This window comes from Gossypium hirsutum, chromosome A05 (assembly GCF_007990345.1).
Source record: "Gossypium hirsutum isolate 1008001.06 chromosome A05, Gossypium_hirsutum_v2.1, whole genome shotgun sequence".
Lineage (NCBI taxonomy): Eukaryota > Viridiplantae > Streptophyta > Magnoliopsida > Malvales > Malvaceae > Gossypium > Gossypium hirsutum.
The window spans coordinates 12560601-12575688 of record NC_053428.1 but is presented as its reverse complement, the minus strand read 5'-3'; the positions used below and the strand labels follow the sequence as shown (position 1 = coordinate 12575688).

General features: G+C 40.2%; 1 protein-coding gene across 1 annotated transcript; it reads right to left on the bottom strand.

Moving 5' to 3' along the window:
- Positions 1-13923: 13923 nt before the first annotated feature.
- LOC107941084 (30S ribosomal protein S17, chloroplastic) lies at positions 13924-14702 on the bottom strand. The gene has a single exon (XM_016874597.2). It carries the CDS (start codon positions 14497-14499, stop codon positions 14038-14040), a length of 462 nt encoding a protein of 153 aa, XP_016730086.2. The 5' UTR covers positions 14500-14702; the 3' UTR covers positions 13924-14037.
- Between the last annotated feature and the right edge of the window lie 386 nt (positions 14703-15088).

Here is a 15088-nt window from a genome sequence, read left to right as displayed (position 1 = left end):
GAGGATAGAACAGTTAGAAGAAGAAAGAGTGCATTTGGGATTAGACATCGATATCCACAAGCTAGAAGCCGAGAAATTAAGGAAGGGAAAGAACAAAGCTGAAGAGGATTTGGATAGTCTAAAAACATATTACAAGAAGCTGCGATTGTCGATGAGAACTGTCTGTCTGGGCAAAACGTCAGAGCAGTGGCGACAAGAGATCAATGAGGAAAAGAATAGGGCCGATCAGTGGGAAAAGAAATTTCAAGATGCTCGAGCTCGAGAAAACGCTTTGGAAAGGAGTTTGTTAGAGTGCCGAAATGAGAAGGCAGGATTAAAGGCCAAGGTGACAGAGCTAGAAAAGTCACTTCACTCGTACCGTAGTCGCAACTCCATGATCGAATTAAGAGCAAGCTTAAATAAGATCGAAGAACTGAAGGAAAAGGTAGAGGAGCTTGAGGACGCATTACACAATTCTGAGCTACAAATGGAGCTTCTTGAGAGGAGTAATGATCAATGGCAAGAGCAATTCCATCATTCTCAAATGCAGATTAGAGACAGAGATTACGTTATGGGCGAAGCTGTGACTCAAGTGCGGGAAGTGGCTGATCATCTGCAAACATTAGCAGTTCAGGCCGATGTATTGAGTTTAAAATACGAGTCAGAATCAAGCCGAGGTCGAGATTTAGCTTGGCTTCTTAGGAAGGTTAAGGCCTTGGGTATAAAGGCGAAACCGTATATGTAATTTATTTTATGTAAAGAAATTTGCTTTCTAGTTGAGTTTTCTAATGAAATTGAATTTGAATCAATGCCTCTTTTTGCATTCATCTCATACATTTGCATTACATCATATGCAGTAAGTTTCATAAAATGACCCTAATAAAATTAAATTATGACAGTTACCCTGGAAACCAACAAAAATCTAATCAAATATCACTACGGTACTCGTCGCCAAACAAAAGTAATGGATCAAAGGTTGGAAAGATTGGAACAGTTGCAACGAGAGATGCAAGATCAGATGCACGAACGACTGGAAAAAATCCAGCAGGACATGTTAGAATCCCAGAACACTGTAATGAACCAATTAAAGCAGTTATTGGCTGGAGGGAATAACAAAGGAAAAGACCCCGTAGTTGATGCTGGGGAGGATCACGATGACCCTGTTTATCCTCCAGGTTTCACCCCAACTAACATCCAAGCACAACCAGAGGTGTACCCACAGAGGGTACCGGTTACCATTAGACCTCAATATCTGGCTAGTGCCTCGGTACCAGTGCATTTTCAAATGGGCTCGGGTTCTAATCCCGGAGATAATCCCACTAATCCTGTGGTCCCGGACCCCGATGACGTGGTAGAAACAGAAAAAACAAGAATGAACCTGCCAAAACAGCTGGAGGACCGATGTAGATGGTTAGAGGAAAAATTTAGAGTCATGGAGAACATCGACTATCATCGCGGGGTTGACGCCAAGGATCTGAGTTTGGTCCCTGATTTAGTACTCCCACCTAAGTTCAAAATGCCGGAATTCGAAAAATATAATGGGACTAGTTGTCCTGAAGCTCATATAACTATGTTCTGTCGAAGAATGACAGGATACGTCAACAATGATCAGCTGTTAATCCACTGCTTCCAGGACAGTTTGATCGGATCTGCAGCCAAATGGTACAACCAACTGAGTCGTGCTAAAGTTAGTTCATGGAGAGACTTGGCGCAAGCTTTTATGAAGCAATACAGTCATGTAACGGATATAACACCCGATCGAATTACGTTACAAAACATGGAGAAAAAGCCTAGCGAGAATTTCAGGCAGTACGCCCAACGATGGAGAGAAGTGGCAACACAAGTCCAGCCGCCCCTTTTGGAAAAAGAGGTCACCATGTTGTTTATCAACACTTTGAAAGCCCCGTTCATCAACCACATGTTGGGGAGTGCTACCAAGAGCTTCTCGGATATGGTAATGTCCGGTGAAATGATTGAGAACGCGGTAAGGAGCGGTAAGATTGACACGGGAGAAAACTTCAAAAGACCAGCCCCAAGGAAAAAAGAGGGCGAAGTAAACAACGTAAGCACATATAGCAAGAGCCAGTCAAAGCCGATTACTGTTGGCCCTCCAAAAATGATAACCACTAGTCACCAAGCCCCTCGAGGCAGGAACCCAACACAAGGCCCAACACAAGGACTAACACAGAGAGACTTCAGTTCACGCCCATTCCAATAACATACGGGGAACTGTATCAGAAGTTATTTGATGCACACATAGTATCTCCATTTTATCTCGAGCCTATGCAACCTCCATATCCCAAATGGTATGACACGAATGCCCAATGTGAATACCATGCAGGGATACCAGGACACTCAATTGAGAACTGTACTGGGTTTAAAAAGGCGGTGGAAAGGTTCATTAAGATGGGGATTGTGAAGTTTGACGACCCATTAGGACCCAACGTAGCAGCGAATCCGTTACCCAACCATGCTGATAAAGGGGTAAACGCAATAATCGAAGGTGAGAAAAAGAGAATCAAAACCGACATCGCAGAGATAAAAACCCCATTGAGTTGGGTCTGGAGACAAATGATAAAAGGAGGTCTCATCAAACAAGATTCAAAAGAAAGGCCCGAAGAAACGAAGACGTACTGCGAGTTTCATGCTGAAGAAGACCATGACATTCGAGACTGTACTGAATTCAAGGCCTTGGTGCAAAATCTGATGGACAACAAAGAGCTAGAATTTTATGAAGAGATCAAAGGACTCGAAAATGGAGAAGTTTATGCCTCGGAGGAGGGGTCTACGGGAAAGGCCCCAAATCACCCAGTGGTGATTATTTCAAAGCCAACGAGTACAGGATCTGGAATACAACTGGCGCCAAGGGTCATAATCCAAAAACCTGTAGCCTTTCCTTACAAGGATAGCAAAAAGGTTCCTTGGAATTACGACTGCAATGTGATGATCACGGGAGAGGAGAACCCGATAAATGTTTCAGAAGAGGCTAATGACGCAGGTTTCTATACGCGTAGTGGAAAACGTTACGACCTGGGAAATACAAAAAGGGAACTTATAAAAGGAAAAGCCTTGGCGATTGAACAAAATAAAACGAAGACGACCGGAATTGAACCGCAAATTAACACACCGGTGACTGAAAATGAGGCTAGAGAATTCCTAAAATTCTTGAAGCATAGCGAGTATAGCGTGGTGGAACAATTGCATAAGCAACCCGCTCGCATCTCAGTGCTCGAGTTACTTTTAAGTTCAGAGATACATCGTAATGCGTTGGTAAAAGTGCTAAATGAGACCTATGTCGCTAAAGATATCTCAGTGAACAAATTGGATCGCCTGGTTAACAATATAAATGCCGATAACTTCATCTTCTTCAACGATGATGAGATCCCACCAGGCGGTATGGGATCTACCAAGGCCTTGCACATCACTGCCCGTTGCAAGGGGTGTATACTACCGGCGGTACTCGTGGACAATGGATCGGCCCTGAATGTTTTACCCCTGTCCACATTAAACAGGTTACCTGTGGATAGTTCTCACATGAAATCATGTCAAAATATAGTGAGAGCATTTGATGGCACTGAGAGAAAAGTCATGGGAAGAATCGAGATACCTCTATTAATTGGTCCAAATACATACGAGGTGGACTTTTTGGTAATGGATATTAAACCATCTTACAATTGCCTATTGGGGAGGCCTTGGATCCATTCTGCAGGAGCTGTACCATCGTCACTTCACCAAAAGTTAAAATTGGTGATGGAGGGTCGATTGGTGACTATAGATGCAGAAGAAGACATCATTGCATCAGTCACCGATGATATGCCATACATAGAGGCCGATAGTGAAGCGATAGAATGTTCATTCCGATCATTGCAATTCGTAAATGCCACATTTGTCATCGAGATGAGCAAAATCCCAGAGCCTAAGATATCCAAAGCTACGTCAATGAGCTTACAGCTAACGATGGGAAAGGGAGCGTTGCCTGGAAGAGGATTGGGAAAATACCTCCAGGGAAGGGTCGGAGTACCGATCCTAGTTAACAAACAGGACCGTTATGGTTTGGGATATAAGCCTAATGCGAGGGAAAGGAGGAAAGAGATGGAGAAAAAGCAAGAAAAGAGAAGAGCACATTTGGGTGGGATAGAAGTCAAGTGGGGACCGATAACCTTTCCTCATATATCTAAGACTTTTGTTTCAAGGGGAATTGTCCACCCTGAAGAGAATGAGGAGGTTACAGAAGGAAGGATTGAGAGGTTGGACATCAATGCCATATCCGCGGAAGAAAGGGTGGAAAGGAATTTATCGGGCATTCGTCCTTACGAACCTGGAAGTGTTTTGAATAACTGGACTGCAGAAGAGATCCCTGTAACATTTAGAACTAATTCAGAGTAATATTCAGAACACTTGTTGCCCTAAGCCTGGGGGTGATAAGAATCTTTTGTAAAAGGCACATGTCCAAAATCTAATTTCAATGAAAACTTATCATTCAGTTTCATCTTGAGCAAATATTCTTTCATTCTTTTCATTCCCTTTATAATCATAGTACGCATACAAGTATTCTTAGATTCTTTTATTTGGGCCTCCATTTGTTCCAATAACAGGTCTTCAGATATCAACGAGATGAGCGACTCTGTTACTAATTCAGAGTCTCTATTTGAGCAAGACATGAGTATAGGTAATCCTCAAGATTTTGAAGGTGACCAAGACAGCGTTTTATCTCCGGATTTGTTAAGAATGATGGAAGAAGAAGAAAAACAAATTCTACCCTATAAGGAATCAGTAGAAGTCGTGATCTTAGAGGAGGGCAGAGAGGTAAAAGTTGGCGCTTGCATTGCCAAGGAAACAAGGCGAGACCTTGTTGAGTTGCTTCAAGAGTTTAAAGATGTCTTCGCATGGTCCTACCAAGATATGCCAGGTTTAAGTACTGATATCGTGGTACACCGATTGCCTATAAAGGAAGAATGCAAACCAGTCCAACAAAAGTTTCGAAGGATGAGGCCTGATGTCTTGCTAAAAATAAAGGAAGAAGTCAAGAAGCAGTTCGATGCTGGTTTCTTACAGGTGGTCAAGTACTCAGAATGGGTAGCCAATATAGTCCATGTTCCTAAGAAAGATGGGAAGGTGCGAATGTGTGTGGACTACAGAGACTTGAACAAAGCCAGCCCAAAAGATAATTTCCCACTGCCTCATATCGATACCTTGGTAGACAACACGGCCGGATACTCACTGTTCTCTTTCATGGATGGTTTCTCCGGGTACAACCAAATTAAGATGCTTTCTGAAGACAAGGAAAAGACCACATTCATAACGATGTGGGGGACGTTTTGTTATAAAGTGATGCCTTTTGGATTGAAAAATGCGGGAGCAACGTATCAGAGAGCCATGGTAGCATTATTCCATGATATGATGCATAAAGAGATAGAAGTTTATGTCGATGACATGATCGCAAAATCCAGAACAGAAAAAGAACACGTGCAAGTTCTGAGAAAACTGTTTCTGAGGTTAAGGAAGTTCCAGCTAAAACTTAACCCAGCCAAGTGTACTTTCGGGGCTAGATCAGGAAAACTGCTAGGATTCTTAGTCAGCGAAAAGGGAATTGAAATTGACCCAGACAAAGTTAAGGCCATACAAGAATTACCTCCGCCAAGTACTCAAAAAGAAGTTCGGGGTTTCCTAGGAAGACTAAATTACATCGCTCGGTTCATTTCAAAATTAACTGAGAAGTGTGACCCCATATTCTGTCTTCTTAGGAAACACAATCCAGGTGTATGGGATGAGGAGTGCCAGAAAACTTTCGAAAGAGTTAAACATTACTTGTCCAATGCCCCAGTACTGATGCCACCTAGCCCTGACAAACCACTGATACTATACTTGGCAGCATTTGGGAATTCCATGGGGTGCGTGCTCGGCCAACATGATGAGTCAGGACGAAAAGAAAGAGCGATCTATTATCTCAGTAAGAAGTTCACTGAATGCGAAACGAGATATTCGCCAATTAAAAATTATGTTGCGCATTGGTTTGGACTACTCGGAGATTGAGACAATACATGTTGTACCATACGACTTGGTTAATCTCAAATTAGACCCTCTGAAATACATGATGGAGTCAACTGCTCTAAACGGAAGGATGGCCCGATGGCAAATTCTACTATCTGAATTTGACATAACCTATGTGAATCAAAAGGCTGTAAAAGGGAGCGCGATAGCAGATTTTCTAGCAAGTAGAGCCCTGGACGATTATGAGCCTTTGAACTTTGACTTCCAAATGAGGATCTGATGTATGTGGCAACTACTGAAGCGAGCACACAAGAAGGCAATACTTGGAAATTAAATTTCGACGGAGCCTCAAATGCCATGGGCAATGGGATTGGGGCAGTCTTGGTATCTCCAAACGGTGATCATTATCCTTTCACCAGTAAACTAGATTTTGATTGTACAAATAACATGGCGGAATATGAAGCATGTATCATGGGAATCCGCGTGGCTATGGAACGCAAAATCAAGGTACTTGAGGTATATGGGGATTCGGCATTGGTAATTTATCAGCTCAAAGGCGAATGGGAAACAAGAGACCCTAAATTGATTAGTTACCGAAGGATAGTCCTAGAATTGATTGAGGAGTTTGACGACATCACTTTTGTTATCTCCCACGAGACGAGAATCAGATGGCCGACGCTTTAGCTACATTGGCTTCCATGATCAAAGTAAATAGACCAGAGGATGTGAAGCCTATCCAAATGAGCATTTATGATGCTCCAGCCCACTGTTGTAATATTGACGAGGAAAAAGAAAAGGACGACAACCCTTGGTATCAGGACATATTGCGATACGTGAAAAATTGTGAATACCCGAACCAAGCAACTGAGAATGACAAGAGAATGTTGAGGAGGCTGGCCAGTGGTTACGTCTTAGATGGAGAAATCCTGTACAAAAGAGGAAAAGATCAGGTGCTGTTAAGATGTGTAGACGCTGTGGAGGCCAAGCAGATCTTGGAAGAAGTCCATGATGGTATTTGTGGAACACACGCTAACGGTTTCACAATGGCCAGACAGATCATGAGATTTGGATATTATTGGTCTACCATGGAAGGAGACTGCATCAAGTATGCTAAGAAGTGCCATAAATGCCAGATTTACGGAGACAAAATTCATGTGCCTCCATCACCTCTTCACGTCATGACTTCCCCATGGCCTTTCTCCATGTGGGGCATGGACGTCATTGGGCCGATATCGCCAAAGGCTTCAAACGGACATCGTTTCATTTTTGTAGTGATTGACTACTTTACTAAGTGGGTAGAGGCTACGTCTTACGCCAACGTCACAAAGACAGCTGTCAGCAAGTTTTTAAAGAAGGAAATCATATGTCGGTATGGAATGCCTGAAAGGATCATATCAGACAACGCATTAAATTTGAATAATAGCACGATAGCAGAGGTTTGTAATCAATTCAAGATCAAGCACCACAACTCATCGCCATATCGTCCGAAGATGAATGGTGCGGTGGAGGCAGCCAATAAAAATATCAAAAAGATTGTGGGGAAAATGACTGAGACCTATAGAGATTGGCACGAGAAGTTGCCATTCGCCCTCTATGCTTATCGAACATCCGTCAGGACTTCTACCGGGGCAACACCATTCTCTTTGGTTTATGGAATGGAGGCAGTGCTACCAATTGAGGTTGAAATTCCCTCTCTCCGAGTTTTTTCAGAACTAAAGTTAGACGAAGCAGAATGGGTCCAAGCCCGATATGATCAGCTGAACTTGATTGAGGAAAGGAGGTTAAGAGCTATCCGTCATGGTCAAATGTACCAGAAACGAATGATGCGAGCTTACAATAAGAAAGTTCGTCCTAGAAACTTCCATGAAGGGGACTTGGTACTGAAGAAGATCCTTCCCATACAAAAGGACTACAGAGGAAAGTGGATGCCAAACTGGGAGGGACCTTATGTAGTAAAAAAGGCCTTTTCAGGAGGGGCATTAATTTTAACTGGGATGGATGGCAAAAGCTTGCCCAATCCTGTGAATTCGGATTCAGTGAAGAGGTACTTTGCCTAAAAAAAAAAAAAAAAAAAGGGGAGAGGCCAAGGCGAAAACCCGCAAAGGGCACCTTGAGACCAAAGGGGCTTTGAATTGAAAACCCAGGAATGGGCAATTCAAATTTTCGATCAAAGATGAGGCATATAGTAGTTTTGTCTTCTCCGAATTAACAAAAGGAGATATGCTGCATCTTGGGGCATCAACAAAGTCTTTTAGGACTTCTAAACACAGAGTTTGTGCAGAGGAGCTCATGCTGCGATATCTGGAGCACCTTTTTTTTTTATCTTATCTTAGCAAAATTTGCTATTTGTTCATTTAGAGCTCTGCTCTCAATAAAATTCCATCTTATTCATTGTGATAATCTTTTCATCATATCTCAGCAAAGTTTGCTATCTTGATTGATTTATTCATTTTGAGCTTTGCTCTCAGAAAAAATTTTATTTTGTCCATTTTGATAATCTTTCAAGCATTTTTCCTTGAAATAACGATTAATGGATTGACAATACACATGTAGAAGGAGTTCTGCATATTACTCTGAAAGTTTCTAAATAACACGAGGACCTGAAAAAGGACTGTTGTTTATAGCTGACCAAACTTAAGGGTTAGAAGCATTGGAAGAAGAATAGTCCAAATTGCATCTATTTCTTTAGGTTTTCTGTCAAAGGCACTGGCTGAACAAGAAGACATTAGTGATAGAACCTTGATGAACAATGAGGAATGATAACCTGAGCATTAAAAATGGACCATTCTCATACATACACATCTAGTTAGGAGCATTTGATTCATTCTGATCATGTCATCCTAAACACTAGGCATAAATAGATCCATGAAATGGATTTTGCAGGTCATGTTCCCTCAGAGAACAGATCGAAGAGACAAATCCTATACCCCTGAAGTTACAGTGGGATAGATTGAAGTCATTAAAGTAGATCTTGTCTTCATGTATTGGCGTGAAGTAGATCGAAGATATCAGATCCTATCTCCCTATATTGGTAGGAAGTGGATCGAAGATGCAGATCTTGTCTTCCCATATTGGTGGCGAAGTAGATCGAAGAAAGCAGATCTTGTCTTCATGTATTGGCGTGAAGTAGATCGAAGATATCAGATCCTATCTCCCTATATTGGTAGGAAGTGGATCGAAGATGCAGATCTTGTCTTCCCATATTGGTGGCGAAGTAGATCGAAGAAAGCAGATCTTGTCTTCATGTATTGGCGTGAAGTAGATCGAAGATATCAGATCCTATCTCCCTATATTGGTAGGAAGTGGATCGAAGATGCAGATCTTGTCTTCCCATATTGGTGGCGAAGTAGATCGAAGAAAGTAGATCTTGTCTTCATGTATTGGCGTGAAGTAGATCGAAGATATCAGATCCTATCTCCTATATTGGTAGGAAGTGGATCGAAGATGCAGATCTTGTCTTCCCATATTGGTGGCGAAGTAGATCGAAGAAAGCAGATCTTGTCTTCATGTATTAGCGTGAAGTAGATCGAAGATATCAGATCCTATCTCCCTATATTGGTAGGAAGTGGATCGAAGATGCAGATCTTGTCTTCCCATATTGGTGGCGAAGTAGATCGAAGAAAGCAGATCTTGTCTTCATGTATTGGCGTGAAGTAGATCGAAGATATCAGATCCTATCTCCCTATATTGGTAGGAAGTGGATCGAAGATGCAGATCTTGTCTTCCCATATTGGTGGCGAAGTAGATCGAAGAAAGTAGATCTTATCTTCATGTATTGGCGTGAAGTAGATCGAAGATATCAGATCCTATCTCCCTATATTGGTAGGAAGTGGATCGAAGATGCAGATCTTGTCTTCCCATATTGGTGGCGAAGTAGATCGAAGAAAGTAGATCTTGTCTTCATGTATTGGCGTGAAGTAGATCGAAGATATCAGATCCTATCTCCCTATATTGGTAGGAAGTGGATCGAAGATGCAGATCTTGTCTTCCCATATTGGTGGCGAAGTAGATCGAAGAAAGCAGATCTTGTCTTCATGTATTGGCGTGAAGTAGATCGAAGATATCAGATCCTATCTCCCTATATTGGTAGGAAGTGGATCGAAGATGCAGATCTTGTCTTCCCATATTGGTGGCGAAGTAGATCGAAGAAAGCAGATCTTGTCTTCATGTATTGGCGTGAAGTAGATCGAAGATATCATATCCTATCTCCCTATATTGGTAGGAAGTGGATCGAAGATGCAGATCTTGTCTTCCCATATTGGTGGCGAAGTAGATCGAAGAAAGCAGATCTTGTCTTCATGTATTGGCGTGAAGTAGATCGAAGATATCATATCCTATCTTCCTATATTGGTAGGAAGTGGATCGAAGATGTAGATCTTGTCTTCCCATATTGGTGGCGAAGTAGATCGAAGAAAGCAGATCTTGTCTTCATGTATTGGCGTGAAGTAGATCGAAGATATCAGATCCTATCTTCCTATATTGGTAGGAAGTGGATCGAAGATGCAGATCTTGTCTTCCCATATTGGTGGCAAAGTAGATCGCAGAAAACAGATCTTGTCTTCATGTATTGGCGTGAAGTAGATCGAATGTAGCAGATCCTATCCTCCTATATTGGTAGGAAGTGGATCGAAGAAAGCCGATCGACGATGGCAGATTTTACCTCCCTGACTACAGTAGAATACATTGAAGCCAATAACTCTATCTCCCTACATTCAACAGTGGAATAGAGTGAAGAGCACAAATCTTGTCTCCCTAAGCAGTAATTGAGCGGACGAAGAAAAACACAAATCTCATCCCCATGGAATTGTAGCAGAGTAGATTGAAGCTACAAGGCGTATCTAAAGTTGCAGTAGAGCAGATCGAAGAATCATAAGATGCAGTGGACTAGAATGAGGTTACTTGAAGAAAGGAAGCACCAAAAGAAGTCAAAACTCGACGAGCCCGGGCAAAATTGGCCTTTCTTAGTCTTTGCTCTGTTCTCGTTACACGATAACAAGCAAAGAGGGGCAGCTGTAAGGCCCAATTTTATGCCCAGGCCCGAATATTAAAACAATAAACAACAGTCCAATTACAAAATAACAAACCAGCCCACTACCTAGCCCAACAGCAGAAACCCTAGCCCAAATAAAAAAAAACAAATGTTTGCAGCAGAAAACCCTAGGCGCAGCATGCCTAGGGCGCGCCGCTCAGCCTCGTCTGTCCCCCTCACGCTCGCACGCCTCAGCCTTGGCCACCACGACGCCCACGCGTCTGACACTCCCACCGTGCCCACCACCTGCAACAAGAACAGACACCACAGCAAGGAAAGCATGCAAATGATGGGGAAAACAATAAACTAAAGAAACAAAACAAATATATGGGCTTTAAAAGCCGAAATCGGTCATGGGAACGATGATTTTTTTCTTTCATTTTTCAGTTGTAATACTACTTAGAATACAAAAAAGGCAGATTGAAGCAAGAAAAGACCCGAAATAGAAAAGGCAGAGATCTAAGGTTTCTTTTATTTTTATTCGAAAACTCATCTATTATATCTATACATAGCAAAAATTTATAAAAAAGAATAACAAAAATAAAATAAAATTTTTTACCTTTCCGGCCACCGCGTGCGGTGGCCGGCGCCGGCGCCGGCGAGCCTCCGGTGGCCGTCCGGTGACCCCCCCTTTGCCGGAAATCGCTCCGAGCTCTCCTCTCCTCTCTCCCTTTTCTTTTTTTTCTCCCTCAGCTTTACAAATGATTTTTTTTGAAATTTTTTTGACTTTTATAGGGGGTCAAAACGCACCGTTTTGGACCCCCAGTTTAAACACATAAAGCGACGTCGTTTTGAACGCGGGTCGGGTCGACCCGACCCGCGCCAGGGAGGATCCGCGTGTTTTTCTTTGGAAGGGCTAATTGCGCTTTTAGCCCTTCCGCTTTTTCGGGAGTTTACAATCAAGCTTTTCTTTATTTTTAATCTGGCTCCATGGTTTCGCCCCGAATTCATTCTGGTCCCCCATGCTGCGCAGCGTTTTAATACTTGGGTTTATTGCGCTTTTGACCCTCCAAGTTGCACGCGCGTTACAATCAAGTCCCTTTTCTTTGTTTTCATTTTAAATGGGCCCTACAACTTTGTTTTTTAATTCGATTTTAATCCTTTTTTTCGTTTATTTTTGTATCTTTATCAAATATCCTTGTTATTTTTATATTATTAGTATTATTAGTATTAATATTATTATAACTATGTACTAGTGTATATTTTATCACGTATGTGTATACACATATATTTTTGTATTTAACATTTTTCATTTCACTTTATTTTAATATTTTATTAATTTTATGTACGTTTCTTTTATATTCCAATGTTATTATTATTATTATTATTATTATTATTATTAGTTTATGCTTTTGTTATATATCTATATATTTATAATATATATATACGTACTTATACATACTTAAATATATCTTTTCACATTTCATAATGCTTATATACTTACACATATTTATGCACATTTTACATCATATACATACTTATATATTTTATACTCTTAAAAATGCTTTTCGTATATTTCACATATTTTATAATTCACAAACATATATTTTATATAATCACGATTTGTAAATATATAAATACACATTTACATTTTTTTAATATTTACCGATTTTACATATATGTACATACTTATCTATGTTTTCATATTCTGTAATTTATATATTTCTTATTTTATGGCTTTAAATTATACATGCATATATATATATATATTTTTACATAATTGTATTTATTGTCATCATTGTTACTTGGTGTATGTTTATTTATCCATGTACATTAGTGCTTTTTCTAAAATGTTAGTTCTATTTATTTAGTTGTATGCTTTGTTTATGTAATCTCCTCGTCAGTTCATTTTGCCTATTACATTGTTGTTACTCATTTTACTTTGCTCACCTTGTCGTATTCGTTATTGTTTTGTCAAGCATCGACACTAAACACCAAAAGGAAAATTTTTCTAAATAAGGCAATATTTCGCGTTTGGAAACTCGAGAAAACGTGCCCTAACGTGCTGGGTTTCGATTTCTCGTTTGACTAAATAGCCAAATATCCTCTTAAAGCTTCAAAGTATGGTTTCATTAAACTATAAGGTGATCTTGGTTTCGATGGTTTAGAGTATCGTGTCCTAACGTGCTGGATGTGATATTCCTTCGGAACAAGAGAACCTTATGTTTCAATTCATGATATCAGATTTTCTTTTAAGGATCGTATTTTTTAAAAACTCTTCAAATTTTCAATTTTCGACACCAAGACACTAATTAATCAACTAGGTACCAATTTTGGGCGTATCGAGGGTGCTAATCCTTCCTCGTGCGTAACCGGCCCCCGAACTCATTTTTCTGAATTTCGTAGACCAAAATCGTTGTTTTAATAAAATTAAATCATTTATTAAAAACAACCACTTTTTGAGGTGACCCGATCACACCTCGTCAAAAAAGGATTGGTGGCGACTCCCGTTTTCATTCTTTTTTAAATCCAAGTAGACCCCGTTTTCATCAAAAAATGGTGTCAACAGGTAGTATTGTTGCTAGGGCGGATCGGATTGGCTTCGGGACAATTGGATATCCCCTATCCTTCTAATAAATTGTCAAACGTGGAACATCTTTGCATTGCTGCTGAAGTCTAGGACCCCAAATTAAATTCTCAAACCAAAACAACAACAGAACAATCCCAATGCAGCTTAACTTGATGATCCAAGTAAATCAATTCAAAGATAATTTATTCTGAAGGCAACACACATTATAGTACTACCACAAATTATAATGTTGTTTTAAATTTCCTCGGCTTGTTCAATAGCATCTCGATCCTGGTTTTATCACTAGAACATCAATTTCTTAACCAATAAAGAAAAGAAACCCAATTCAAATAAACCAATCAAAATTAGGGCAGAGAATGAATGTCATGACAAACTCAAAAAACAATCCATACCCTTGAAAAACAACAATTATTACATTAAGGAAAAGCAGTTTTTGAAACAGTGAAATCACTTGCAAAAGATTACAAATTTACCAACAACAAAAGGAGCCCACGCGAAGGGCTTAACACTAAGCCTGCGGCTGCTCTTGAGTCTGTTTAGACTCCAATGGAATCCCAAGCTCCCCTGCCTCCTCCTTCTCCTGCTTCCCATTCCTACTTGGTACAGCCACCGCAATGAAAGTCTTGGTCTTGCTAATAGGCCGGCTCTTCTCAAGCTGCACATAATCGCCAACTTTGAATTGGTTATCTGGGTCGTGAGCCTGAAACTTCTTCTTCTTCCTAACACGCCTCTTGTACTTGGGATGCGGGGCTAAACGCACCACTTCCACTGCCACTGTCTTGTCATTTGTGGCACAAACGACCTGGCCTTGCATGGATTTCATTGCCCTGATTGGAGGGAGAAAAGCCGGGGATCGGAGGGGTTGGTGAGGGGGAGAAGAGTTGGGTTTTGAGAGAAGAGGGAGGGAAGTTGAGCCATGGAGGAATGGGGATGAAAGATTGAGAGATTGGAGAGAAGAAGTTATCGACATTTTGGGGTGTAGTGTCGAAGAAGAAGCGGATAAGGACTTGTGAGTTCTTTATTCTTATCTGTTATGGATTGGGCGTAGGAGTTGAATGGTTGATAGACTTGATTATGGACGGTTTATGCCCAGTTATCTTTTTGAGCCCGGTTCTGTTCTTGGTTGATTCAATTATTGTAAACTGAGGTAAACTATTAAAATGGAGAAAAATGATTATCATTGTAAAATGTGATTCTTATATATATATATATATATTAAGAAAAACCTTCTTCTTTTTAAGAATGTTTTAATGAAAAAGGATCTTATATTTTGATTGATATTAGTCTTGGATTCAATTTTTAAGTTTTTTTTAATGGAAATGGATTTATATTTTAATAGATTTAATAATATTAGATATCAAACAATGAGAATATGAAATAAAAGATAATTTAAACATAACATAAATATGTTTAATAAAAAAATGACATAAATTTAAATATAAAAAATTTTATATAAGTTATTGGAAAAATATAGTCAAAATTTTCTCCTTAAATTATTATTAAATAAAAACATTTATACAAATGAAACATCTCCAAATGAGATTACTTACCTAATGCGT

Coding starts and splice junctions, on each gene's coding strand:
- LOC107941084 (XM_016874597.2), bottom strand. CDS start 14,499: ATGTCGATAACTTCTTCTCTCCAATCTCTCAATCTTTCATCCCCATTC.